Raw genomic sequence first — 27753 nt, 5'->3', positions numbered from 1 at the left:
CAGGTCCAGGGAGTTTAAGTGTAATGCCAAACTGTACTTTGAAAATATGAAGAATTCCAAAAAGAGTTTGGTGAATTTGTTTCAGCAGCTGCTCCTCTGGTTCAGGAAGCCGGGGATCATGGGTAACATCCACCCTTCAGTTGTGTTTCAGCTCAGTCAGAGCTTGATGGAGCCCGACAGAATTCATCACCACTTGTGACTGCAGAGGGCGCTGTTGCTCAGAAAAACTTACACAGCGTTGCTTTAATGTGCCAGGGACAGCTGATGATAGAAATCCTCATTTGAATCAGTGATGGAAGAAAATACATTATCATTAAAACTAACTTCACAGAATCTTGCTCCCAGGGCTCCAGCAGTCACACACACATTAGTGCCGCTGTTCAAACATGTGTCATCTTGCTTTGCACTCCTGTTCGGACAACAGCCGGTTATTGAGTTTGATGACAATGTTGGCGAAGTCCGTGAGCTCCACAAAGTCTGAGGTGATGATGTTAACGCCGTCCTTCCCCGGCCTCTGAGCCTCCACCCAGGACATGATGGTCGGCAGGTTCCTAGAGCCACCAAAAATAAGAGATGGATTTAGATTAGATTTGATAGTTGATTATTGGTGAATTTTATTGATTTAGAATTTTTGAAGTTTCTGTAGTTGGTTTCTCAGGTATAATGAGAAATGACTCAGTTCCGCATTAGAGGAACTGAGTAATAGCAGAAATCCACAGTCAGTTGTTCCTTGATGAAGTTGTTGATCGGGTTTTGAAATATTTTGACGGCTTGGGACGTGGGAGAAAGGGAGTGATGCATGTGTCTGTCAATGGGAGACGACTGTGCCACTATTGTTTCCAAATCAAGTCTCCGGGACACTTTCTGTTTTTGGTTCCTGGCACAAACACACACACACACACACACACACACACACACACACATGCCACGACTGTAACTGTATCACTTCCAACACCCTGTGAATTCTCTGCTATGTTTGAGCCGCCAGCAGAACAAAACCAGGAAGCCTGAGTGTTTGTACAGCGGCGATAAACAATCCCGTTTCCTCGGAAGGGCAAAATTAGGCCACCTCCTGTCTCGCCACAGCGTCCATACAGGGGCTTCACACATACCCCAGCACCACAGGCGGTCTCTTTCAGATTTAAAGGCACTGGTGGGTATCGACTCAAGTCAGGATTTCCAACGTGATTTCCACTCAAATCTTGGGCTCTTTTTGAGCTGGATGAGTGAAAATGTAGGTCTAGGAAATAAGATCTCTATTCCAAGAGATGAAATGGTTTGGTCTATGGTTTGAGCCTCTATTGTTTGACGACTTTAGATTATTCCCAAATATCGGATAAAACAGTGAAGAGATATAATATTGTAACAGAGAATCTAAACACATGTGCCTGGAGAGTATTTTTATAATATTCAAATATTTATTAAAATTAAACACACACCCACACTGGTGTCGCTACAACACGACTTTACATCAATGTAGAAGACAGGGTATATGTTCTAAGAAGTCGAACCTTAGAAAGTTTTTGTTGACATTGTGTTTTTCAAATCTTCATTTTTCAAAAGTTCTACCTTTTTTCCAAGGGCCTGCACACATTGCACACGACTGGCAAACTTCTTATTAGTTGCAGGTATATGCAGCTTTTGCTATACTGCCCCCTCCTGGCCATATATGAGAGTTCATAAATGAAGATTTTGAGATTCTTAGGTGAGGTTCGGATTTATAATATTAATAACAATAATTATAATAACACTTTTCATAGCGTGATTCAAAATATATGAAATAGGACAGTTAAAGATGTTAAAACAATAAAAAGTAAGAAAAAACTTAGATGTCCTCCTCATGTGAAAAATATTGTCTCACTCTTGTAATGTGTCTTAAATGATAAAAAGCTTATTTTATGACACTGCTGATGATGCTTGCCAAATCTAATTCAGAGTCCAGGATGACACCAAGTTGTTTTTTTACATCAGATTTGTTCAACAGAGCCAGATTTCCAACCCTGCATATGATTATATGTATTATGTGTAAAAGCGATGCATCAGAACCAACAATGCTGTTGACATGTTCAATTTTGTAGCTCCACACATCTGGAATAGTCCACCACGCCTCTCTCTGTCACACTTTCTGATAAACAGACCCAGACTTGTGGTGACTGACCTCTCCACCAGGTAGTTACGGAGCCCCCAGACCAGGCCCTTGGCCACAGTGTTGACCCTGGGGGTGAGGATGGCCTGCGACACGTGGAAGGAGCCCTGTTTGGCTCTTTCCTTCAGTGTGGTTTGCAGGAACTGCAGACATGAGAATGTAAAATGGAAGAAATCTCGTCTCAGCATCAGTTTAATGGGAGAATTCTGGATTATTTTCAGGATAGCTGTATATTCAGCTTTTGACATTTTGCGGGGAATAATTCATTCAAAAAAAAGTATAGGCATATTTAGGGGACATATATCTATTAGTGTGTTAATTTAAAGTGGGTTGATTGAATTTAAAGGGAATGTTTGGCCTTTGCGCAGTTAGGTGCCAGCTTTAACTTATTTTCTTTAGGAATTTAGCACATAGCAGGGGTCTGACTGTAGTTTTCTGACCTGTATGAGCTTGTTGGGTTCAGTGGTGTTTGCCCACGGAGCAGGGATCTTGTTGCCAGGCCACATGATGGGGTTGCCCTGACCAGAGGGATGATGGTAGAACACTATTACCTGAGAAGAGCAGAAAATGAAAGACACTGAACGACAGCACGGGAGAAAGTGTTTCTAATTTCCTTACTCGTTTCATCTTCACACACATCAGAGCCCATACATGTTCGTTTGCAACCTTAACACCAATCTCCATGTATGATAATCTATAACCCTTTAATTTAATCATGGGATCCTACCCTTAATTATTTCATTTTATTTCTAGATAAACAACGTACTATCCAGCGTTTTCCTCATATTTTGTCATGGCTCTAGATTCGGGTTGTGACATCAGTGTAAGAACAGTGACACACAGAGCAGGAAGTGAAGGCTGCCATCTCCAGCTCCCTCTTCTTTGCCAACTAAGTCAATCACAGATTAGGGTCATAGGACCAGATTTAACTGATAGCGGGCTATCAGCATGAAACACACGAATGGGACAATGCAGATGCAACGCGACGCTATCTGCATCTAAAGCAGGAACCACATGCACACGCAAACCAAGAGGTAAGAAGTAAAGTGGTCAAATAAAGAAGGAAGGATGTTTAGCTGGGGGCTGAGTGGAGGTACGAGGAGGAAAAAGAGAGGGAAAAAACAGTAGAGGAATGACTTGAAGAAACGTTGAATACGATGACGTGAGGCGAGAGAAGGTGCGTTGGATGGAAGAAGGCGTGGTAATAGGATGATGCTCGCCACTAATTCCTGCCCAGGAGAGTTAGAGGCAGCACAGATTAACATTAACAAGGGTTTAAAGCACCATCCAATAAACCCCTGCACACTGCTTTTACTTGCAGATCTGCATGCATAAATCTTTTGCTGCAACCACTCATGCATGCTAGTGCACACACATGCAGTCAGGGGACAGTCCTGAATTGATGGTCACTACATCTCACTATGAGATCTGCCAATTCAGATAGAACTAGTTTTATATGATATGATTATTGGGATTTTTCCCCAATTTTCTAAACACGGAAATTCCTGGGAAATGTTAAGATAATGTTGTACCTACTTTCATTGATGCGCCCGGATCTCACCTGATGTTTCTTCTCCCACAGGTAGTCCAGAGTAACGCTCTCCACTACACAGTTGTAACAAAGCTTGTTGCCAAACACCTCCCGCAGCAGGTTGATGAGGTACACGTGATGCTCTGCGCCCATCGCGTAGTAATGGTTGAAGTCCAGGAACACGACCTAAACCAATCAAACGTTACCTTCAATCAGTTGATCATCCAAAACTCTCACTGGTCATGACTATATTCGAATCAGTGTTTTATTTATTTCATTTTATAAATACATACATATCGAAAGTTCTTCCCACCTCTTTCCTGTGTCTGCTTAGGAAGGAGTTGATTTCCAGCAGACCGTCACTGACCTTTGGGGAGAACAGACGAAATGTTGTTTGTGACATCAAACCAAAACTGCATAAAATTTCAAACACTCAAAATGTCCCTCAATGTGCCGGATTTCTTCCTATTAAGATCCATGAATTATTTCGTTAGCAAATGGAGATGAGGTTGAAAAATGCCCAATCTCACAATATTAAGGAAAAAAGAAATACTGGATCTATCCCTGATATGTATCTGCACCAAAACTTGATGGGTTCTTCCCTGACCCATTCCACATCCTTCCACCAAGTTTTGTGGAAATCTGCTCCGTAGTTTTTGTATGATCTTGCTTACTAACATACAGACCAACAAACAAACAATTGACATAACCTCCTTGGCAGATGTAATAAAGCATCAACTGAAGTGGCTTGATGATTGTAAACTGTTATAGTGCATTCAGCTGTTGTTATTATCTAATATTTAACACCCACAGTTCCATCTCATGACCCACTTGAAACAAAACAGTGTGTGGGTCAGGCACATGTCGGTGTGACTGGTTTCAGAGGAGGGACGTTTGAAAGTAAATAAACAACATTCGATCCCTGTTCAAGGCCAACACCATCCCACGCGGTGACAGATAACACTGTACTTTGACAAGTTTACAAAGAGAAATATGAAACACTTGAACAGGGACAACGTCAGCAAACGTGTGCTCTGCTCACCTTGTGTCCGAAGAGGCCGTGGATGAAGTAAATCTCTTTTCCTGGCTCACCTGGTTTGGAGGAGACCCTGAGATCAAAGTAGCGAATTCCAGCGTCCAGCTGCTCCTTGAAAGTCAGATTCTAGGAATACACATCACAATCGCGTGTTAGGCCCACAACTGGCAACAAAACACAACACATCTGCTGGACTGTAAAACACACAGACAACTTTTAAAATATGCCCCAGATATGTATATTCACAAATCATCTGCAACCTGCTGGTTTGTGAGCAGTACCTGTGTCATGGACCACTTCACCATGACTTTCTTGGCTAGGACGCTGAACATGGTGGCCAGGTATTTGACATAAGCCTTCTGATCTGGGCCCACGGGAGCATGCACATCCACCCAGAAGGTGAAAGAATCATGGGATCCTATTTAAAAAAGAGGTGATGATGGTAATACAATAGGAAAGGAACAGAGCAAAAGCAGAGACAACGGAAAATGATTCATTTCAGGGAAACTGTGACAGAACATATGGGACGGAAAGGCAAGAAAGAAAATAAAAAGACTGAAAAGCTGCAAAGGAGAAACTGAAACAAACACCCTAACCTCAAGCAATATATATCTAATCCTAACTGTAACCTAGTCTCAATTCATACCTGACCCCCAACCTTAACCAGGACCTCAGACTTTTTATATTTTGCATCTTTAGGACCAGCATTTGATCCAAAGGATTGGTCCCAACAAGGTTTATAGAGGAGAAGGTTCTGAAAGCTGTATCACACAAACAAACACACACAGGCTTGGGTAGCTATACTTATTTGGATTTTTGCATCCATTGTAGACAACCTAACCGAACCCTTATCCCTCACCCATTGACTGTGACTAATCCATGCCTAACCCTAACCTTGACCTATAACCACAATGCACATCTTACTCCTATAACCCTAACCATCAAAACTGAATTTCTAAACAGGTCTTTGAAAAAGCCAAATGTCCTCACACCCTAAGGTCCAGCTCCAAATAAGATATAAGTACAAGTATACAAACACACACTCACAACACTTTTCTTGTGTTGTCCTTTAACAGTGTGACACTATCCATACAGTGATGGAGAGAAGGGGACATCTCTACGCGCTCCGGGCTCACCTGGCACGGCGAGGTGTTTCAGGGGCATGGCACTGAGCTTGGAGGGGAGCGAACCCATCCAGTCGGCATGGACATCGCCGATCCCGGCTGGTCTCGTCTTCATGTCAGAAACGGCCCGTCAACAGTCCACGCCTCAGGAAACCGCTCGCCGGCGCGGACGCACTCCCAGTGAGACTCCCGTGCGCTCCCAGTAGATGCAAAACAACTATATATGGCATATTGGAACGTTACAATATAAGTTCACAATAGTATTACATCTGGTGAACGCTCGTGTGAATCACATCCAGCTTGAGTCCTCTCCTCGCCCGGTTCCTGGTAAGGCTGTGGCACGCTGTTGCGCTGCGTAACGCTCCAAACGGCGAACCGGGCACATGTTGACAGGACCAGCGGGTGGTAAACGACCGGGATAATCCTCTTATAGCGAAATCCCACTTGTTATCCCCCTTCTCCTGCTTTTGGGCTTAACCTGTATCGTATGTGTGTGAGCAAAGACCACCCCTGGGTACACACACACACACACACACACACACACACACACACACACACACACACACACACACAGAACAGACAGGTCTGGGTAATCTCTCAGGTAAAAGGTGAGTTGCTCTTCAACTGGTGTGGGATGATTAAGAGGACGTGCATGAGCAGAAGCAACCAGTTAGTCCAGTTAGCAACCAGTCCTCACCCTCAAAGACTCTTCCTCTATAGAACAGAAAATTATTTTTACACTGTAATAAATAAAACATAAATCCCATCTCTTTGTTGCTTGTCGACGTTTGATTGTGCGCATGAGCATTCAGAGGCTCAGTGACTCTCCATCAGAACCTGTGGGCTGACCAATCTGAGTCTGTTCATTGGCTGAGATGGACAACCACAACAAGGCAGCGCCATCTCCTGGTGCAGCACTTTAACTACCACTGAGTTTCAGATCAAACCCCCTCCACTGTATTTCACTTCTCCCAAACGTGAGTCTCTGGAAAACTATGATTTAGACTTTGATTACTTTTGCAGACATGATACAATTCAACATCTTTCAGGAGGAAAAAAACTGTTCAGCTTGGTTACTGTTGGTCTGAAACATCCAGATAAAGATAAGATAAGATAAGATAAGATAAGATAAGATAAGATCAGATAAGATATAAGATAAGATAAACTGTATTGATCTCATGCTGGCAAAATTCACTTGTTAAATAAAAAAAGCGTTATATTTAGTTAGACAAGAGAATATGTGAAATTATAAGATATAAAATAGGCAATAAAATTAAAATACAAAATACATAGAATATGTACATAATAAACACAATATACACCTTTCACTGCAGACGTAGATATTATTTGTAGAGAAATGAGTAAAATGCATGATTGCATGAGGATGTTTACTGTATTTTAGGCCCACATTAGGAGACATCGAAATAAACGTAAATGGTGTACATGTATATATGCTGTGTATGTAGGATTCAATATGAACCCTAATATAAAGATGGTACCTCTATACATATGAATTTCACAATAAAATGAATACATGTGAAATAGTGGTTGGTATATGTTTTAGAGAAAAAATACAAGTAATGCAAGTGGACACTAATGTGCAAAATGACATGTTTAGCAAACAATAGTGCAAAAGAGTGGTGTATGAAAAACTTATATATCTTCTATATTAGGGTTAATTAAAAAACAGACTTTGTGTTGTCTCAATCTGTTTGGCAGTTTATTTGGAGTCACAGGATTAACAAATACACTATATTTATATAGTTTTATACTTCCGTAGTTTATTCGACCGATCGCCGACACCCCAAAGACCACAAGTCCCACAAAGCATTGCCCCTGCACGCACGCACGCGCCGTTGGTCACCTAGCAGCTTAAAGAAGCGTCCCGTGTTTGTGTGTACGTTTCCATAGGGAGCGGACACACGCACACACACCCTCACGCACGCAGCGAGTGGGGATTAAACAGTGTGTATTTGACCCGAAGACACTCGGTGCTTTCAGAGGACACAGACAGCAGCCGAGGAACTACACCCTGAAATGGTGAGTTTAAAACTGAGAGGAAGAAGGTGCTGTGTCAAACTGTGTTCCCCTGGACGACATGTTTCCCGGTACCTGAACCTCCCCTAACCCCCTTACCCCCTAACCCTGAACACCCAGTTCTTACTGGGGAGAAACAACCTGTGAGAAAACCATACTTGTTGTTATTGGTAGGCTAGAGGAACTAAACTGTACAACTGTCAAGTGTTTTGCTTTATATTCTTCATCAAAACAATATCCGTAATTCTGATGTTATAGTTCTATGTGTTAACTCTGCCGATATGGAAAGCAAAGTCTCAGTGGGCTATTCACTTGAGTCTGACAGATATGGATGTTTAGGGGCCTGGCATCCATACCGATCTTAGGGAATAAACAAATTTCCGATATATTGGCCGATACTATTGATAAAAAAACTTGTCAACGATTCCTTGGATGCCGTTATCAAACCATGATGAGAAAGAAATACAATCAAGGCTTGAGATTTTACAGTTTACCATAAACATTATTATTAACAAGTTGAAATAAATAGATAACGGAAATACAACCAAATATATATAACTTTATTGAGTAATAATTCCTTAAATATGAATCTGATGACCTCGATATGTTTCGTTACTTGGGGTGAAACGTGGGTGAAAACATGTTAATACCTCAAGGGCGATGCCGGTGAGTTGTGGGGGAGGAGCAGAGACAATTGAGGACAGTTTAACCATAAACGTGGTTATTAATAACTATAAATAAAAAGAATACACAAATACAACCAAATATATAGAAGTTCTATTAAGAAAATGAACATGTTTTAAACTAAAATGTAATCACCAACCTATATCGGCAAACATACCGATGTGTAGTGAGTAATCGCGTTTCACATCACATTGAACAGTTTCCTGGTCACTTACAGGTTAGTGTCTGCGCTTGCTTACAATATGATTGACCTTGAGTAGCTTCTTAATGTCATGTGGCCTGGATATATCTTAATTCCCTTTAAATCCCTCCACAACAGATTGCCATATGTGAAAGCTGAGGGGCTGAGCAGCCTCTCTACTTGTCTTCTCGCTCATTGTCTCAGTGAGACTTGAATATCAAGCAGGGTATTGTTGGTTTGAGAAACGATTTCTTATTTGAACTAAACATTCACATAAATGTTGGCTGAACTGATTTGTTCATCGTCAAGAGGCAGAGAGCTAGATTCAGTTTGGACATTCTCTTTCGATGGGAGCTGTTGGTCACCTCCTTCTTTCAAGTGAAATGAACACTGATCTTACTTTGTTTAGCTGCCCCTGACCCGCCTGCAATTATATTTCTTTAACCTTAACACAGCAGAGTGGTTGCACTTACTAGAGTTTCATGAAAACAGCTCACAGATGGAACTCAAATCCCTACGCCCTAATCTTCAACATCATTACACTTATTATTTGAAACCAATTCATTCAATCTATTAATCCATTGACCTTTGTTTCTTCACAAATACCCACTTTTCTCCTACACCTCCTCAGTGGATATACGCTGTATGAACAGCTCCACCTTTCAACTGCCGTGCTCCAGAGAAGTGAATTGATAGATAAGGGGAAAAGTCTTCTATCAATTTATTGGTCACAGTCTCTCAATTGTTGCCTCTTGTCACCAGTAAATGACCCCTGATAGTACGAAAACCCACAACCAACCCATTTTATATAAGATTTTATACCCGGAGGACATTTTAAATGCCTATTTTATGGGATACATTGAGGCACACACATTTTGCAGGAGCTATTAGAATTGAATGCATGCAGCATCATACCCTAAGAACTCAAGATGTATGTTTGATAGCTAAAATATCATGACATACATTTTGGGGGCCCACCAAATGCTTTCTATGGGCCTTCTGTTGCAGAAACTAACATGTATTGGACAACTCATCTCTTTTCAATCTTCCCTGCAACACAGGGATAAATTGGATGGGGGGGGGGGGGGGGGGGGTCCTCAACCTATCATAGATTCTATCAGGGTATTTATGTAATGTCAGTGTAAGAATGCATACGGCTATGGATATGATCTGACTGCATGAAAGTTGAAATGTCCAGGCTAGCATGTTGCAGAGTTATACAGAACATTGGGCAGCAGTGCAGTTTGGTCATTACCAGTTACGTTTTTTCCGACTTGTTGCTTTGAGGGTATCTGTCGGCTCATTTGCTCGTTTTCTGCTTCCATAGAATTTTTTGAAAAGTCCTGAGGGAGATTTATTTGGCCGATTATACAAGCTAACAGTCAAATCCTCTTGCCGGGCAGGGTGCTTGGGGAAGGTAGCGCATGTCGGTAAGTAGTGACAGTGATGTAACAGCCTATTTACATCCCTGTGGGCCTAATCTGCCCAGGGCTGCCTATGTCATCTCCTTTGGGTCGTCGTGTTGGTGCCTCATACCAGTGTGACACACACCTGCTTCTCCTCCATAAGAAAAACAACAAGAAATGGTCCTGGCTTTGAATTTGTTCTCAGATCACAAAAAAAGAGTTTGAGATGCTTTCTGGGTTAAGAAAAATACCTGCAGTTTTATTTAGTTCAAATGATCGCGTCTGATCCTGATGATATTTGTTCCTTCCTTTTTTACCAAAGACTTGCAAATGCCCAGTGTTGACTGAGCCACACCAGGATTTTCCAACCATGGATCAGTTTCTGGAAGATGAGTTGTGAACCTGAAGACCAGGTGAGCAAAAAAGACATTTGATGTGTGGACCAGTGGTGTGTTTCCATAACTTGATTCATGCCTCAGGAAAGTTAAGAAGCTGTTGAAACAAATGTGTTGTAGTGATGATGAATCGCTACACCACCCTGAGGCAGCTGGGTGATGGCACCTATGGCAGTGTGCTGATGGGGAGAAGCAACGAGTCAGGAGAACTGGTGGCTATCAAGAGGTGAGGATGATGACCATTTAACTTTAAACGCACTAATCATCAGGATATAGTTTTCATCAATAACAATGTAACAAATGTCCAGTATATATCCGATTACTATATCAATATATCGATCAGAGAGGAGACATAACACATAATTGATCTACCTCAAAATAGTTTCCCTGTTTATTAGGTGTTTGTCATTCTCTGCTGATAAAGAGAAGTTTAAAACCACAACCTTCACTCAGGAGCAATAATCAGTCTTTAAAAGAAATACTGTGACAATTACCAAGAGAATTATAACAATAATAATGTTGTTTGTATAGCACACCAAGTGGTCAAAATGAAAACAAGAAGCAAATTGATAAAATGTTGTTTAAAATCAATGACAGCAAATGATATGGTACAAAATCATTTAAAAGTAATGGCAAAAGAAAAAGATTAAAGATACATATGTAAATGCAAAACAAATATTGATATCGACTGATACTGACATTTTTATCTTGATATAATATTTGGCCATATCGTATGATTCACAGTTACTGTGTTGGTCTCTAATTTTAAAAGTTGCTTTATGTTATAGTGAAGTCGTATTTAAAAGTGATACATATCAGGGAACCTACTGACTGTCGTGTTGGATGAACAATCTAAATTCAGACGTGGTCCATTAAGCGCACCCCTCGTTTTCATGAAAAATTGTTTAAAAGCATCAATAATCATCAATAAAAAAAAGTGAGAAATGTAATGAAAGATTAAAAGAGGAATAGACTATTTGAATTTGACAATATTTCCAAACTCTCCTAAAGAGAGCATATAAAGTCTTTTTTTAAGTTTTCATAATTTCATTGAGGGAATTCTACACTATTACACATTTTAAGCATCTTTTAGTCTATTTTTAAGTCTCACAAACTTTTAAACCAATGTCTTTAATATTTGCTGACTTGTAAAACGGTTCTTTTCGGCAGATGATGTACAAAATATTCATAAACCCGTATTTGCTTGATGAATTGTGTCTTTGATGAATAGCAGGAAAAGAAATTCAAAGTGACTTCCCGGACGGAGGTTTTCAATGGTTTCCTGCCATCACCAAGGCAAACAAACCGGCTTTCATGGCTTTGTTTCAGCAGCGTGGCAGCAGGGTTCAATAATAGATGAGAAACCTGGGAGATGTGTCCACCCGTTGATCATTCGGTTACCATGCAAGACAATACCTGTGGTGACCGTGAAAGGGAGTGAAAGTAGAAGGGGGTGTGTCAGGTTGCTGACATTGTAGAAGGAAGGTGCCCAGAGAGTAGAAAATAGATATCTGGAAGTTCTGTAACTCTTAAATAAGTTTAGAGGGAGGGGAGCTATCGTGAAAGATGTGCCATATCCCGGCTGGTTGTGTGGTGTTTTCATGTATTTAGCAACACAACGTGTGTTTTGAGGTTATCAATGGGTCAGAAATTAATCTGTGAAGCGTGTGTAACGTTAAAAACATCAATTCACTTCACGTCAAAATACAGAGGTGTTGGAGGTTTGCTCATGATATGAAATAAGCTGAAGTCAGAGACGTGTCAAAAGAGCTGAATTATTGATAGAGCCACACAAAAGAATTTTGCAAAGACGGTGACCATATGTTGGGTGTAATTTATACGGCCTGCAATCCTGACGTCACCTCTTACTCTTGGCATATGCATATACTGTACATCTGTGTTTTGTCTTTAATAGGATGAAGAGGAAGTTTTATTCATGGGAGGAATGCATGAACCTAAGAGAAGTGAAGGTAAGGACAGTGATACGTTCAGGGGCTTTCACACCTGACTTGTTTTTTCCAGACTTCAGACTTTTTCAGTTCAGTCCAAACCAAAGCAACAGGTGTTTAAAGTGCTCGGTTCAGGGTCTTGACCAACGCCGTTGCAGAGCAAATCTGTGAGATGTATCCATTATAGTCTTGGTATCAAACATGTGCAAGAACTCTTTTTTCTCATCCTTCTCCCGTGGTGTGTCACGACAGTCACTGAAGAAGCTGAACCATGCAAATGTGGTGAAACTGAAGGAGGTCATCAGAGAGAACGATCACCTCTACTTTGTCTTCGAGTACATGAAGGAGAACCTCTACCAGCTTATGAAGGACAGGTAAGAAGCTAAACATCCCCCTTTATGGCGATATCTTTGGTAGAGCCTGACCGAGGTATTATGGGGGGCCGATGGTGATTTATTCTATATATAGAATAGGTATAGATATCAATATAGATATCGACATAGATATATAAATTGGCAAGATGTATTTTGGAGGGGCGATGCTGTTTTATTGGGGGTAGAAAAAATTCCATATTAATATATTGGCTGATATTTATGTATATATATATATATACTTATATATTTTACAGTTTATCCATAAACTTGGCAACTATAAATCGTTATTAATAAAAAGAAAATACAAACACAACCAAATATATGGAACTTGAGCAAAGAAAAAACATATTTTTTAATGTAAAATATAAACATAGATGCACATCTTCCTGTGCATTGTTTATTCTGTAAAATAAACTTTTTCATATCTGCAAACATAAACTCAGATACTAAGATATGGGCTGATTTCCAACCGCCCATGGGCTCTAATGCTTGGACGTACCCAAGTGTGTTTGTGTATGTTCTGGTTTTACAGGGAGACAGTTATGTGTTTTTTGTGATTTGTTTTTCAGCATATTTGACCAGTTCTTCTCTGTGCACAACAGCAAACAGAGTGATGTTTATTTAATGGCGCTCACATTAGCGGGTTAACTGGAATAATATCCATTTTCTGTTTCCAGAAAAAAATTGTTCCCCGAGTCAGCTATAAGAAACATAAGCTTTCAGATATTACAAGGCCTGTCGTTTATTCACAAACATGGTAGGTGTACGTGTTCTCCTCTTGCCTCGTGCATGGGAGCGGCTGCATACTGCAAGATTCAATCAAGAGTTCTATAGAGTAAAATTAAAGACTTCACTACAAATTAGGAATTCTTTCAACCTGCCTCATCAAATTGGCGATTAGCTGATCAGAATCTTGGAGTTTGTGAACCCTCCATAACTGCCTCATTCATCCTGACTCTCTGATCTTCGTTTCTCTAACTAACGGATGTGTGGATAACTCATATGTTGGGTAGGAAGTTTTCAAACTCTTACGCGAGTGATAAAATCCACACTCGTTCACAACAAGCTGGCAAGTGTCTCGCACAACCCATGCTTCCACACATCCAGTTTAAATGCATGCGCTTTTCCTCCCTTTTTAACTTCTTTTCTTACATGTATCTGTCTTTCCTCTCTTCTTCTTCCATCTCTTTGGTCTGCGACTAGAGAGAATAAGATGTTCTCAGAGAATGAAATTAGGAACATCATGTTTCAAGTGCTGTCTGGGCTGGTATTTGTACATAAGCATGGTAAGAGGCTTTACTCTCTCACTCTCTCAGAAAATAGCTCGACCTGTAGCTTGGATGCTGTGTTTTGTAATAGTTAGAAGTCAATGTGACTCTCTACGATGAGTATTAGGGACATTTAAAGGGGCAAACAAATCATTACGAGAATAAAGTCATAATATTACAATAATAAAGACGTAATTTTAGGCTACGTGTCATTTTACAGGGGGCGATCAAAGGATCAGCCTGTTGCCTTCATTAAAGTGAGGAATGTGAATCATCTTGTTAAGTTATACTTTAGGTTTTCCTGATTTCTTCCAATATGTCCCTAATACTCTGTCGGAACCCTCAGACAGACTCCTAATAATATGGCATATTGTTTTATTGATTATGTCTATGAGGTAATGTAGGTTAATGCATGAGTTTAGATATATTCTATATAAATCTGGGCCAAAACATATTTGTTTGTGACATCAAACTTTGTAACTTCTCAAGGTTTAAACTTGATTAATTGAGAGACGTTTACCTTTCATTTTACCTGAGCTTGATGGTAGAAATGAGGTTGCAGCCATATTTACAACTAAACACAACTAAATGGCTGGGTTAATGTTAAGGAGAAACTATGTGGCCCTGGTTACTTTAAATACAAAAAAGTGAAGTACAAAAATCAGTTGTGGTTCCATGCAAACAAATAAGAACCTTTTTACTTGCTCCTCTATTTTTTTCCAGTTCTTTCTGAATTTTACTCATCATTTGCACAAAGTGTAAAATGCTTCTACAGAGTAATTGTGTATGTAATCTCATTTGGCTAAAAGCGTGTTGTTAACTGTTGTACAGGCTTCTTCCATCGAGACATGAAGCCGGAGAATCTGCTGTGCATGGGTCCAGAGCTGGTCAAAATAGCAGATTTTGGACTGGCCAGAGAGATCCGCTCCAAACCTCCCTACACAGACTACGTATCAACCAGATGGTGAGAGGAGTTTCCAGACATCAGTAGCCATTGAAAATAAAAATAAAAAAAGTATATTTACACATCTATTACAGTTTGTTAGCGCAATTAACATAGAAATAAGTCTCATTGTGAAACTGTAGCAGGTCGGAGGACGTCAGCTGGGTATAGGGGGCCCTTCATATGTGGCTCAAATGAACAGGGTCTTTCATTTGGGTCATACATATTTGTTTATGGCTTGTTTATCTGAGCACTATTGAGAATTAGGTTTTGTATTTTCTCTGTGAAGGTATCGTGCTCCAGAGGTCCTGCTCAGGTCGTCTACCTACAGCTCTCCTATTGACCTGTGGGCTGTGGGCTGCATCATGGCTGAACTCTACACACTCAGGCCTCTTTTCCCCGGGAACAGTGAAGTGGATGAGATCTTTAAGATCTGCCAAGTGCTGGGCACCGTCAAAAAGGTGAGAAGAGGCTGAATGGAGAGAGCTGGGAGTGCAAACACTTGGTGGAAGGATGCGGTATGGCTCAGGAGACACCCTAGTATATTTTGGTGCGGATCCAGATCCGGGGGTAGATCCAGGAATTTTCACTTTCTTTAACATTTCCAGGCATTTTTCCAGATATTCATTGATTTCTTATGTTATTCATGGATCTTGATGAAAAGAAATGAGGCACGTTTAGGGGAGTTATAGGACAAGATGGTGAATATACAGCTTGTGTAATTTGGTGTAGCTCCAAATAAGAAATTTGAATCTAGTGAATTTAAATGTGGTTTAAGAAGGGGACTGTTGGGCCTTAACAGAGGTTTCTAGTTTAGTAGAATGTATACTTAGAAATATTAAACATTAAACCTCAAGCTGAGTCACAAAAATATTAATACAAGTGAAGCAAAATCTCTATTTTGGTCTTACGAATGAATATAGTCACGTGTAACCATCCATTCTTCTCCATTAGATGGATTGGTCAGAGGGCTACCAACTAGCTTCTGCGATGAACTTCCGCTTCCCCCAGTGTGTGCCCACCCACCTAAAGACCCTGATACCGAACGCCAGCAATGAGGCCATCGCCCTGATGAGGGACATGCTGCAGTGGGACCCCAAAAAGAGACCCACTGCCGTGCAGGTAGGCTAGACTGAGCCTCAACGACTGCCACAGAGAAGCCTCATGTCTGCACTGGATTACTGCCACTAATGCAAATAAGACAGTTGTGTGGCCAAGAGTCTGTATGTTTGAAAAGAGTAAAATATGCTGATGTGATTATTTATTTACCTGGGCGGGCCGCCTAAGTAAACCTCCCTGCAGGTCTGAGCACGCAGGGAGGTTCTATGGTTGTTATTCATGTTGTTTGTATGTTCAGGTTTTAAATAAGTCCCAGTGGTTGTAGAATATTCAGAAGAACAGAATAGCAAAGTATTCCTATCTTTCTCTCGCTAGGCCCTGCGTTACCCATACTTCCAGGTAGGCCAAGTGTTGGGGCCTCGTCCTCAAAGCCAGGAAGTCAAAAAAGTCCAAGCCAGGCCACCGGCCCAGCAGCAGACCTCCGAGACCAAGACTGATCACCAGCAGTCTTCCTCCGAGTCCAAAGGCTCCACACCCTCAATTAAAAATCATCATCAGCAGCAGCAGCAGCATCATCATCATCATCATCATCATCAGCCTCTTCAGCAGATCCCTCTGCCTCAAGCCGAGAGTAAACCAGGAGGTGTCAGCCATGCAGTGAGTGTTTCTGTGTGCCCTCAGAAAGTTATTTGCAGCATTCTGTGTTTAATGAAAGAATGAAGGGACTCAAGATTCTGTAGATACAGAACATACTGAAGGGCACCTAGTCCAAATGTGACAGTTTGTGTGGATACTTTCTATATCTCTCCCTTCTACAGAAAGCATCGCAGGGCAATGAAAACAGCGCTGGGGGTGGCGGGATGGGGGGGCTGAAGAGCAGTCGTCGGCGCTGGGGCCAGACGGTGGCCAAGACCTTGGATAGCATGGAGGAAACCGACCAGTTAGAAAACACAGTCTCCAACTCCAAGAAACCGAGCCTGGGAAACGCAGAGGAGGAGAAGAGCTCTAAGGAGCACCACTCACAGTAAGTGCCACCATGTCTGCATAGAACTGGATTACCAATTGGACAAATGTAAGCATTGAAAAGTCAGATGATCCGGACTAAACAACTTTGGTGTGAAAGCCTTCTTAGTGTGATGCATAACATTCTGTCTGGTTTCTGTTTTCAGGCCCAAGGAGCAGAAACCTCTGTATTCCTTCAGCACAGTTACTAAGCTGCCCAACAATGTGAAGGTTGGCCAGATGGACAACAGTCTTCCAGGATCTGCTGCACGGCAGCACTACCTCAGCCAGTCACGGTACTTGCCTGGTAAGTCCGCACGGTTAACAGCCAATCATCAATCATCTTTATCATAGCAATGAGGTCAACATAACTTGGTGTAATAAAAACAATTGTGTAACTAACTTTGGGTTTCTGTGTCACCTATTAAGATTAAAATAAGAATAAATCAATAAGATCAAAATAGAAATACATGTATTATGTGCAATAATAATAAACAATACAATATAGATTATTATTCTATACATGTGTAATTATGTATTCATGCAATGTGTCTCTTAATATAATTTGTTACTGTGCAGAGAAAATTGCAAATATAGATTTTATTTAAAAATATATTATGAAGTAGTATGAAAAATATTATCATAGTAACAGTGTGGGAGTAAATGATGTGAATCACAGATTATATTGTTTGATTAATAGTCATCATTTCTGGTAGTAAGATTACAGGCATTAAAAATCACTGAACTACTGTTTGCATGGCGACTCAGCTTTCTCTCTAACCCAAGTTGCCCTCTGACTGCTTTAAGGTTTGATTGGCAAAAATCAGACGACCTCCTCGGGCGATAAGGAGATGAACGGCATGACGCTGCGGGATCTGTGGGAGACGTCCTCGAGCAATGTGAACAAACCACTTGCTCCCATTGGAGGAGGATTATCCGTCACCAGAACCAATGCAGGTGAGTTGGAGGAGTTGATTATCAAGCTCCCGTAATGTAGAGAGGAAGATAATGTCCTGAGCTCCAGTATATTTCTATAAACAAATTTGTCGTAATAACAGAAATTCAAAATCGAAGGTCTTTTAATGCAAGTTTCCTATATTGCATTAATGAACGGGTCTGTGTTTGCCATCAAGTCAAGTCTTCAGCGACGTCAATAATGACGCTGTGACTCGTCTCATTTCGCCATGCGGTGGAAACCTGGCAACTGTCACTGTCATCCACCGCTACACGATATGAGATTGTCCTCTGTGACACTAAAGCCGTAAATGCTAATGACGCTGCTAATGTCTCCTGATCAGTAGTTACGGGGCCGCGGACAAAGCCGTGTCAGGGGTGGGCCTAAGTGTCTGCGAATTTAGAGATGGGAGCCCTCTAAAAATCATTTGTCATGTAGACAGACACACAATATGACTCCCCGCTGTGCTCCCTCCTTCGCTCTCCTCCGTCTCTTTCTTTGGCCTCGTCTCTCCCTCCCCATTGCTTATTCATGAGATTAAGACTGTCCGTATAAGATCAAGTGTTTGAAACGGCCCTCGCACCCCCTGCTCACTTGGCCCACCTCCCCGGCATTTAAACACACACACCAGCATGTTCGTGATATTTCTGTTTTCTCATCTATTTTTCTTCTTTTTCTCTGATTGCATGTCTTTCCCCTCCAACTCTCCTTTGTGTGCCGTGAGAATAGAAGAGACTTCCTCTAAGTCTGTGGATAGCCCACAAGAGAAAACGGTTGTTAAAGAAAGAATACTGGAGAAAATTGATCTGTCCAAAGGTACTTGAAGCAAATGACTTCATGAGAACTGTTTGCTGTATTTTATCCTTGTAAGCAATAGTATAAGGTTAGATATCTGATGACTGTAAGGTGCTAGCCATGCTAAAGCTCTTTAGTGTACAAACTGTGTAGCTGTAGTTGGAGTAGATCAGTGAGTGGCAACATTTAGAACGGCTCTGGTTCCGTTGACGTTCCAGAAAATCCTTATTAAAAGAGTTTTAAAGGTCCAGTGTGGGTCCAAGATTTAGGTGAAAGGGATCTATTGGCAGAAATCGAATATAAAATAATCCTACTGATGTTTTCAATACTGTATTTCATCTAAATTGTACAAATTGTTGTTTTCTTTACCCTAGAATGGGCCCTTTTATATTGAAATACTTTCTATTTACATCGGGAGCGGGTCCTCTCTACGGAGGCCGCCATGTTTTTTGCAGTAGCCCAGACTGGACAAACTTAACACCACTGACAACTGAAGGCTACCACAGGTTCTCGTTCACGTTTGGAAGGGGAGGGTGAGGTGAGGGGTATTCAGCTGCAACATGCAACTTCATCACTAGATGTCACTAAATTCTACACACTGAACCTTTAAGCCTGGAACCAGGCCTTTTTTCTAACAACACAGTTGATACCATACAAAGTTGAGGCTTCTACAGGATAATATAACATTGTTTCTCAATCTTGTAAATCTACCTTGGGTGGTTGAAATATTGTGGCTTATAATCAGAAGCTATACTCAACAGAAAATGAACGTTTTTTACTTCTGGAACTACGCTGTTGAGCTCTATGGAGTGAGGGTAAAATGAGATAAACTAACAACCAGCATGGCCTCTGATACAAGCAAGCCTCAGGTATTCAGCCAGTGACTTAACATGAGAAAGAGAGCCAGCAGCTAAAAGCTCTGCAGGAGACGAGGGTATAAATACACAATTTAACCTGGGAACTAAGAACACCCGTTGCTAAATAGATGGTAAATTGCACTACAACCACAACAGCTTCATGTGGGAACAATGGGGCTCTCGACTAATTATACTGATAACCATCTGCGAGTGCTGGTGAAGCAGATCGATGGTGTCACTTGAGAAAATTGAATGACTTCAATCACTCGGCCTTATTCATCTGTTTTGGTCTGTTTGTTTTTTTCTTGTTGCATTTGCAGCAACTACTTCACACACAATTTACAAGAGCATCTACTAGCTGTTAGCTTTCTTCATTTGTATGTTTCTTGTAGCCTCAATGTAGTCATTGTTAACTTGTATATTATCTCTAAAGAGTCTGCATGTGAATATGCAAAATCTTTAGGCTAAGGAAAAAAGATTTTGGTGCAGTTTCTAGTTTGACCAATCCAATTGAGAGTCTGTGTGGAGGTGGACTACATTGACTGAAACCCATTGGCTATCTGCTTTTTAATTTATCGGCATTCATATGCAGATAGCCGTTAATGGAGATTGGCCCAAAATGTCACCTGGACCTAAAACACCCACAGAAAGTTTCACTGTCAACATACAAGTCGGACTGTTAAGGGTGTACGTGAATGGAAGGCGGAGTCTTGGCCACTCATAGCCAAAATATTGGCCGTTGCCCCAAAGGACTTTAGCCAATGGCCTCAGAGATGGATTTATAGGAAGTTGACCTAAAGTCCATGCTAGGTGGGTACCTGAAAGGTTTAACAACAAAATACACAAAAAACACTAACTATGTCTCTCTTCTCTTGTACAGGGAACTTTGTCAGCACCAAGTACAACCTCTCAGGCGGTTACATCCCTTCATTCCAAAAGAAAGAGGTGGGCTCAGTGGGGCAGAGAATCCAACTTGCTCCTTTGGCTGGGCAGCACGCAAGTAAGGACGCATTTCATCTATGTCAACATGCCAGCATGATGATTCTTGATACTTTTAGCCAGATCACCTCGGATCTGATCTGAGATAAATCCAACACTATTTCCCCCTTACGTTCCTCATTTCTGCTCGCTGCATTATCGGCCCCCACTTGGCCATTATACCTGGTTTCCTGCATTCAGTTTCCCCTTCCTCACTTATTTCCATGTTCCAAGTTTTCTCTCACTGGTACTACTTGCTACTCTTTCTTCACTCTTCCAGTCAATCTCTCTTCTTCTCCTGATAATAAAAAAGACAAAGCTATAGCGGCAAAGCCCAAGCCCACATCCAACTCATCTTTGAGTGAAACCAATGAAGGTATTGTCATTTTCTCGTTGCCACAGATACAATTATACATAGGATACTGCAAGTATATAAATATTGCTATACCTCAAATCTTAGAGTTTGCCGCTTCAATCATTAGTAGCATTTCAGTGGAAAAAAGTTGTCCTTCATTGTTTTCTACTGCATTATATATCGAAATGCTCTTAATAAAAATGTACGTGGCTAAATACAGTAGATGTGTAAACTGGCTGGCGTGTTCCTTACAGATTACGAGGGCTGGAAGAGGAGGACGGACGGGTCTCAGGCGAAGGGGAGCAGCTACTCAGCTCTGGGGAAAACCTCTGGGAACCTCCTGACCAGAGCCCCTGCAGTACAGCCCGTCCACGGAAGAATGGACTGGACATCCAAGTATGGCGGAAATCGGTAGTTCTGGGGAAAAAGGGACGCAACGACTTCTGCTTGTCGGGCGTCGTTGCCATGGGTACACAACTTTGAACCTTCTGAAAATGAATACGAGCAGATTTTGGACCTTTTTTTAAGCTCAAATCTGGAGGAAATGTGATAGTTTTGTATGTTGCTCTAAAAAAATAACACATCAAGGTGTGCACGACACATCCCACGTTCTTTGCTGAGACATTTTTCATCAGGCAAGATCAACTCAACTTATGCTGTCTGTATATTGTGGAGATGAAGGTTGCCATGAACCGAGACTGATCCTGTCTGCAAGACAATCCCTCTGTTTCCCTGGAGGATTCAGTGTGAGCCAATTCTACTGTTAGCAGGTGGATGTTCTAAGTAGGATTTAAATGTTGCATAGCTTTTTTAACTAGTTTTTAAATTGTCAAGTATTGTTTCACTACCCATGGACAAAGTGTTAACAGGCTTTTATTAACTGTTAATGCTGCATTCTCTCTGCTTTTATCCACCAGTGTAGCCGATAGATTCTCAGTGTAATGGCTAAAAGGCCAACATCAACTTACTCTTAATATTGTGAGGCGACTTCAAACATTTGTGTTATGCAAAGCATAAACGGACAATTTTGTAAGCATTTTATACAAATAAATATTTGAAAGTTCACAGCATTCCTTTTTTTTTTTAAATAAAGGACACAGCAGACATTCTTATTATACAAACAAAGTACTATATTTCAAACATGTAACATGGGAAATATTTCAAACATATTTTTAAACACTGAATGACACACGGCTCCTGAAGCAGACGACGGGATACACTTCACAATCTTCGCTCCATCAGGACGGCTGGGGTTTCTGGAGCAGTGACACGCCAAGCTTCCCCACCATCAGAAGACTGGGAGAAGATAACAGAGGTCGTATCAGAGCGATGGAAGATGTACAACAACAACAAAATGAAAAAAGTATTGTTTTTTGAAAGGGAATGTCACATTACGAGCAAGTTTCTATCAGGGATTAACAGCAAAGGGCCAGAGTCCTGCGTGGCTCCATATTTGCCAACTCGCACCTGCAAAGCTCCATAACCGACCTGTTACTATCTCCTAATCAGGACCCATCAGGGGCTGCTAAATGACCCACAACCTAACCCGTAACCCACGATTTAACAGATGCTACATACACAGTTACTCAAATCAACTGGGTGTGGCCTCCTTGTGCTCCCATTTTGGTGGTTGAGTTGTGTTCTTGGAAAAGTATCTGTGAATTGTCAAGAGCACCTGCACTCCTGCAGCTGTCAATGAGTTTCCTCCGCAACTACGTGCCGAGCTTGCTGCTAACAAATGAAAATACTTTTGACACTTTTTACAAGTAGCAAAGCCACAGAGGACGTATTCAACACTGGCTAGTTTTGCGATACAGTTTTATGTACTAGTCGGTAGTGACAGTTATTTGAGCGTAAGTGAAGGGGGTGTCATAGGCTTTCATAATAAAACAAATACTTACTGCTGACCAGGCTTCATTTTAGCTGATATAGATGTGAGATGATACTGCACAATAATTATAATTTCTCCATTTAAAAAAAACACACATTGTAGTTCTCACCCAATGTCCATCCATGTTTAGTTCATTTTTACGCATGCCAGAACTTGAAACTTTATATATTTCCTACCCGTTACACAACTTTTCTGCAAATTACCCCAACAGTGAAAATACAGAATTGCTTCCACAGAGCACAACACCACATCCTGTCCTTAGCACTGATCATTATTACTTCTCCAGTATGTTCTGCATGAAATGAATGATACCTTGCTGCAGCCATCAAGCCCGCTGGCATGAACTTCCTGGACCCATAGAACCTCTTTCCCATTACGCCAGTCAGAGCTCCGGAAGTAGCTGGAATGAAGCATGTGGTGTGAAATATTGGTAAATGTTGACAAATACAGGATGAATGAAGAACACAGAGAAAAACACTGACGCTCTCAGGAAAGGTAGATCTCATTTGTCCACATGCAACACAAAAAAATATTGTACCAACCGAGGGAAACCCAAATATTCTTGGGGTCGTTGGAGATCTGGTAGGCACCAAACCCTGAAAGGCCCCCGAAGAGGAGACCTGCAGCCAGAGAGGGGACGCTGCCTGGAACAGACAACAGGCGTCAGGTCAACACCTGCACGTGCCGTGCACCGGACATATGTATGGACTGGTGTGTGGTTTATTTCAAAGCACACAAATCATTGAATGGACGTGGAAACTGAGGTCACCTCGGGGGGGGGGGAGGTTAGGTGACTGGAGCTCACCGAACCGATTTAGATTTTTGTGGGCCAATACCAATATTGGGGAGTAAAAGATAACCAATAACGATATATTGGCCGAGGTTATGATCAAATCCTTATGACAAAATATAACTGAGGCTGGATATTTTTCAGTTTAACCATACACTTGAATATAAAGAACTATAAATAAAAACACCAATAAAACATTTAGTGTGGATTATACACATTTTACAGATATGAAGCATTTGAAGATACTGCAAAAAAAATTACATCACAGCATTCAAAAATACCAATGTAGGCACCGAAGTACCATTTCTGGTGTTTAAGTAATATAAAATACCTGGGTACACCAAATACTGATGAGAGGTAAACATGGTGAGTTTCAATGAAGGTTCAGCAGAGTAAACAGGATGTCTGTCAGCAGTTTGAAGAGCTGCTGTAATAGCAGAGAACTAAGATCATAGTTTGAGGTTTAAAAAATTGAGGGAGGTCCCATTTTTATATGTATGTTCTTATATCTCTGTGTGTTATGTGCCTGATACCTCTCTGCTGCAACACAGTAATTTCCCAGTTTTGGATCAATAAAGTAAATCCATTTATAGAGGAGTAAGTCGGTTTCTTTCTCTACAGCTGCTTCTGAATACCGGTTTGAAAAATATTAACATGCTAATTAATCACACGGGAAAAGTACATGGCTAGTGTGCCAAGGCCTTATAAGCATTGCTAAGTTTTCGTATCGGCAAACATTAACACAGATATCAATATGTCGGCGACAGGCTCATATGTACTGACTTTTATGGGCTAAACGATAGAACGGCCGGGCTCTAGTTGTGACCATTGAAGATCAGACGGTACAGGAGCAGGGCTGCATGCACCATCAGACTCAACAACAGTTTCTACCACCAGGCCATCAGGTTTCTAAACTTCATCCCACGACTAACAGCCCCCTCTGCACAGCTGTTGTCCTGCATGTTTGCACTTTATTTTTCTTTATCTGGCTCACCTCTGGAAAAATGTGAAATAACCGACACACACACGGTGCAACATGTGCAATGACTTATTCACACACACACACTCCATACCGTTAAGGTCGTTACCACATTTGCAACAAATGCACGCTCCACCTTTGAATGTATTTCGTTTTAGATTTGTATTTGACTTGTATTTATTTGTAGTAAAGTCTTTCTACCTTGCATTTATTTTAATGTAACTATTGCACTGCTGAGCTGACCTGTTTCTCCTCATCCAGCACGTGACAAATATAACTTGAAAACTAGTTCCCAACGTACCTGCTTTGACGTAACCGATGACTCCGCCGGATGCGACCAGCGCTGCGTACCCGTAACCGACCCAGTCCGTGGACATGTTGGACACCTGTCAGGACACACACACACACACACACTTTAGACAGTGCACACTTACCCTTCAGGTCAAGGTCACTTCTTGCTGTTGTTGACTTACACGAGTGAAAAGCTCTGCAGGAGCGAGTGAGAGCTGCGACCCGGAGCTGCTGGAGAGGACGAGCTGAACCAACAGGAGACACGGGAGCATTGTAGCGCATGTACACACACACACACACACACACACACACACTCACAACTAGATCGTTAAACTGTGGCCTCATAGGCGAGCCCATGTGCGTGTCTGGCTTCGTTAGATAAGAATATATCTGACCGAGCCTTAGCTTGAACTAGCTACACACAAACACAGACAGGACATAAACACACCCGGTCCGATGGAGGAACACGTGTCTTTATTTATATGACAGTCGGAAGCTTTACATGTTCAACAAGAAGCAAACACTGATATAAATATAAACACATACAACCTTGGGTTCTTCTGCTTCTCCTCTGTCACGACCACCAGATGCAGCCTGTTCCCCGTCGAGCACTAATTATTGGTGCACACGTTCCGTGCAGCGGGGTGTATGATGGGAAATGTAGGAGCCAGATGCTAAGAGGCTGGGTTTTTACAACACCACAACTATAACATCCACTAAAAATTTAAAAATAAAGATAATAGTAGGCTTATAAGAATAATAATGTTCATATTTACTAGGATTACATTTAGTTTTTTCTCGAACAGGGTTTCTATAAAAATAACTACTACGACTACGACTACTACTAACTACTACAACTAATAATAATAATAATGCTCCAATTTCCTATGATTACATTATGACATTTTGTTGTGTTTATCTTAAATTGATCAAATAATTTTGCTTATCACTATATCTCTATATCCCATACTGACAAACGTGTTTTTTTTAATAAGGAATGCAACTTTCTTATGAATCAAAAGCAAGAAATCTCCTATTTACAAAAGTATTCGGAACCTTTGCTGCAAACTGTGGCACAGGCACATCCTGTTTGCTGTAATGATCATTGAATTATGTCCTCAAGATGATTGTAGTCCTCCTGTAGCAAAGTGAATGGACTGGACGTGGTTGTAGAAAAGCACAAACAAAGTTTACACGGCATCTCCGGACAAAAACAAGTCATGGAATCCAAGGACCTGTCTCCACACTGCTGAGAGAATATTCGGAGCAAGCTCTTGGCAGGAGCCACTCTTGACTTACATGACATCTCATTTGGAGTTTGCCTGGCAGCATTTTAAATGTTTAATACAATAGGGGCTAATATATCTATTTGGTAAAGTATGGTGGTGGCAACATCATCCACAGTCAGTGTTACTCTGCAGCACTGGACTGGGCTGGATGAAACCATATGAAGATGAATGAAAACCTGCTGCAGAGTGCCTGAGACTGTGGTGATGGTTCACCTATCAGGACAAGAGGAAAACACCGGAGAGGCTGCAGGACATCTCTCAGAGTTAAACATCTGTGCAAAGACCTGAGGAGATGAGCTAACAGACGCTTTCCATCCAGTCTGATGGAGTTTAGGAGGATTTGCTGCAAGCGAGCTAATTTCTTAAAGTGGGACCTCACTTTTCCTAAAATAGATGCAAGTAAAAGGGTCTGTAGTTCTTCTCTTCCTGTTGTGCTTTTCTAGTCCTGATGGCCGCTCGCCTTTCAGTACAGCTTTTGCCACCCACACACACATACTGTGCATAAATGTTCAGCACTCTCTCTATCATACTTCACTCGTATACTGGGGCAATTTGTGGCTATGTCCAAGAACACTTTGGCACTTGTAATGGGGGAAACTGGGATCGAACCGCCGAACCTTCTGGTCAGTGGACGACTCACTCTACCTCATGAGCCTCACAGCCGACCCAAATGTGGGCCGATGGGGAAATAAATCAATTTTTTATCAATTTACGATCAGATCTTAAAAAACAATGGGATGTGCAAAAAATAAAGGTGTCTTCATATTTTCAGAAGCCACTATATATTTAAATATGTATATATCTAAATGTGTAGGCCTATATAAATATACACACAGACACATATTGGCAAGCGTCTTAATCTCCTGTATGAGTGGAGTATGTGAGACTGAACCTTGTCTATTTATAAAACTATATTCTAGTCTATATTCTTATCAGTTTAACTGTTGCAGCCTCAGTCACTCAATGGAGGCTGGTGTCCTTTTCGCGACCACAAGATGGCGCCACAGGATTACATTAGGTTTTACTGTGTTCTGGGACAAATCCCCCCCAACGACGTCCCTAAGCTCTAACTGTACTTGATTGTTCCCCCTCTGTGAATTTCTCCAAATATATTTTCATTTCTCTTATTTTGAAAATGTCCCTTTTGATCCACAGACATCACTTTGGCACGTTCACTCACTGTGCACACATGCTTATGGTTTCCAGCTACCTGCCACATTGTGTGTCCCCGCTCTCCTCCTGCAGGAAGATGGCGCTAGAATACAACTTTTTCACATTGAGGGCCAGCGTTTCATACGACGGGGGGGGGCCTGGAACCTCACTCAGCTGTCACCAATCTCATATTTTTACGAGGCTACACGGGGCGTTTGTACCTGGAGTGGCTGTGACGGGATTGTTGGTGTCATCAGCCACGAAATCTGCCACAAATCCAACTGTG

The 27753-nt window shown here is 41.4% G+C and overlaps 3 protein-coding genes across 12 annotated transcripts; 1 reads left to right on the top strand and 2 right to left on the bottom strand.

The window, feature by feature from the left end:
* Window positions 1–92: 92 nt before the first annotated feature.
* On the bottom strand, window positions 93–6313 carry plcxd2 (phosphatidylinositol-specific phospholipase C, X domain containing 2). The gene is made up of 8 exons (XM_034572381.1): window positions 5850–6313; window positions 4995–5131; window positions 4720–4839; window positions 3991–4044; window positions 3708–3863; window positions 2587–2697; window positions 2159–2289; window positions 93–551 (listed from the first exon to the last, which is right to left on the bottom strand). Exons 1-8 carry the CDS (start codon window positions 5950–5952, stop codon window positions 392–394), a joined length of 972 nt encoding a protein of 323 aa, XP_034428272.1. The 5' UTR covers window positions 5953–6313; the 3' UTR covers window positions 93–391.
* Window positions 6314–7708: 1395 nt separating this feature from the next.
* On the top strand, window positions 7709–21642 carry mak (male germ cell-associated kinase). 8 transcript variants are annotated; one of them, XM_034572731.1, is made up of 18 exons: window positions 7709–7877; window positions 10067–10169; window positions 10468–10558; window positions 10661–10766; window positions 12456–12510; window positions 12742–12863; window positions 13541–13620; window positions 14963–15095; window positions 15364–15535; window positions 16029–16196; window positions 16509–16790; window positions 16952–17157; window positions 17303–17442; window positions 17943–18092; window positions 18820–18906; window positions 20623–20742; window positions 21001–21096; window positions 21330–21642. In XM_034572731.1, the coding sequence occupies exons 4-18, from the start codon at window positions 10663–10665 to the stop codon at window positions 21488–21490; spliced, it is 2076 nt and encodes a 691-aa protein (XP_034428622.1). In that variant the 5' UTR covers window positions 7709–7877; window positions 10067–10169; window positions 10468–10558; window positions 10661–10662; the 3' UTR covers window positions 21491–21642. The 8 variants fall into 8 exon arrangements, with proteins under 8 accessions (XP_034428622.1, XP_034428623.1, XP_034428621.1 ...); XM_034572732.1 differs by lacking the exon at window positions 10067–10169 and having other exon boundaries at window positions 21034–21096; XM_034572730.1 differs by lacking the exon at window positions 10067–10169.
* A 542-nt stretch (window positions 21643–22184) lies between these two features.
* tmem14ca (transmembrane protein 14Ca) lies at window positions 22185–25628 on the bottom strand. Of its 3 annotated transcripts, XM_034572741.1 has the most exons (6): window positions 25576–25624; window positions 25209–25271; window positions 25037–25121; window positions 23509–23610; window positions 23279–23366; window positions 22185–22371 (listed from the first exon to the last, which is right to left on the bottom strand). In XM_034572741.1, exons 3-6 carry the CDS (start codon window positions 25110–25112, stop codon window positions 22314–22316), a joined length of 324 nt encoding a protein of 107 aa, XP_034428632.1. In that variant the 5' UTR covers window positions 25113–25121; window positions 25209–25271; window positions 25576–25624; the 3' UTR covers window positions 22185–22313. The 3 variants fall into 3 exon arrangements, with proteins under 3 accessions (XP_034428632.1, XP_034428631.1, XP_034428630.1); XM_034572740.1 differs by having other exon boundaries at window positions 25209–25628; XM_034572739.1 differs by lacking the exon at window positions 22185–22371 and adding an exon at window positions 22576–22609 and having other exon boundaries at window positions 23237–23366; window positions 25209–25628.
* Window positions 25629–27753: the final 2125 nt, after the last annotated feature.

This window comes from Hippoglossus hippoglossus, chromosome 20 (genome assembly GCF_009819705.1).
Source record: "Hippoglossus hippoglossus isolate fHipHip1 chromosome 20, fHipHip1.pri, whole genome shotgun sequence".
Lineage (NCBI taxonomy): Eukaryota > Metazoa > Chordata > Actinopteri > Pleuronectiformes > Pleuronectidae > Hippoglossus > Hippoglossus hippoglossus.
The sequence above is the reverse complement of the archived record's forward strand: the minus strand, read 5'-3'. Positions and strand labels throughout refer to the sequence as shown.

Excerpts from the sequence above, each read along its gene's own strand:
- mak (XM_034572730.1), top strand. The coding sequence starts at position 10,663 with ATGATGAATCGCTACACCACCCTGAGGCAGCTGGGTGATGGCACCTAT. Across the intron at positions 13,621-14,962 it reads GTCGTTTATTCACAAACATG|GCTTCTTCCATCGAGACATG; the intron begins GTAGGTGTACGT and ends ACTGTTGTACAG. Across the intron at positions 17,443-17,942 it reads CCAGTCACGGTACTTGCCTG|GTTTGATTGGCAAAAATCAG; the intron begins GTAAGTCCGCAC and ends GACTGCTTTAAG.
- tmem14ca (XM_034572739.1), bottom strand. The coding sequence starts at position 25,298 with ATGCTCCCGTGTCTCCTGTTGGTTCAGCTCGTCCTCTCCAGCAGCTCC. Across the intron at positions 23,611-25,036 it reads CATCGGTTACGTCAAAGCAG|GCAGCGTCCCCTCTCTGGCT; the intron begins GTACGTTGGGAA and ends TGTCTGTTCCAG. Across the intron at positions 23,367-23,508 it reads GAATATTTGGGTTTCCCTCG|CTACTTCCGGAGCTCTGACT; the intron begins GTTGGTACAATA and ends GCTTCATTCCAG.
- plcxd2 (XM_034572381.1), bottom strand. The coding sequence starts at position 5,952 with ATGAAGACGAGACCAGCCGGGATCGGCGATGTCCATGCCGACTGGATG. Across the intron at positions 2,290-2,586 it reads AACCCAACAAGCTCATACAG|TTCCTGCAAACCACACTGAA; the intron begins GTCAGAAAACTA and ends TCATGTCTGCAG. Across the intron at positions 552-2,158 it reads CGTAACTACCTGGTGGAGAG|GAACCTGCCGACCATCATGT; the intron begins GTCAGTCACCAC and ends TGGTGGCTCTAG.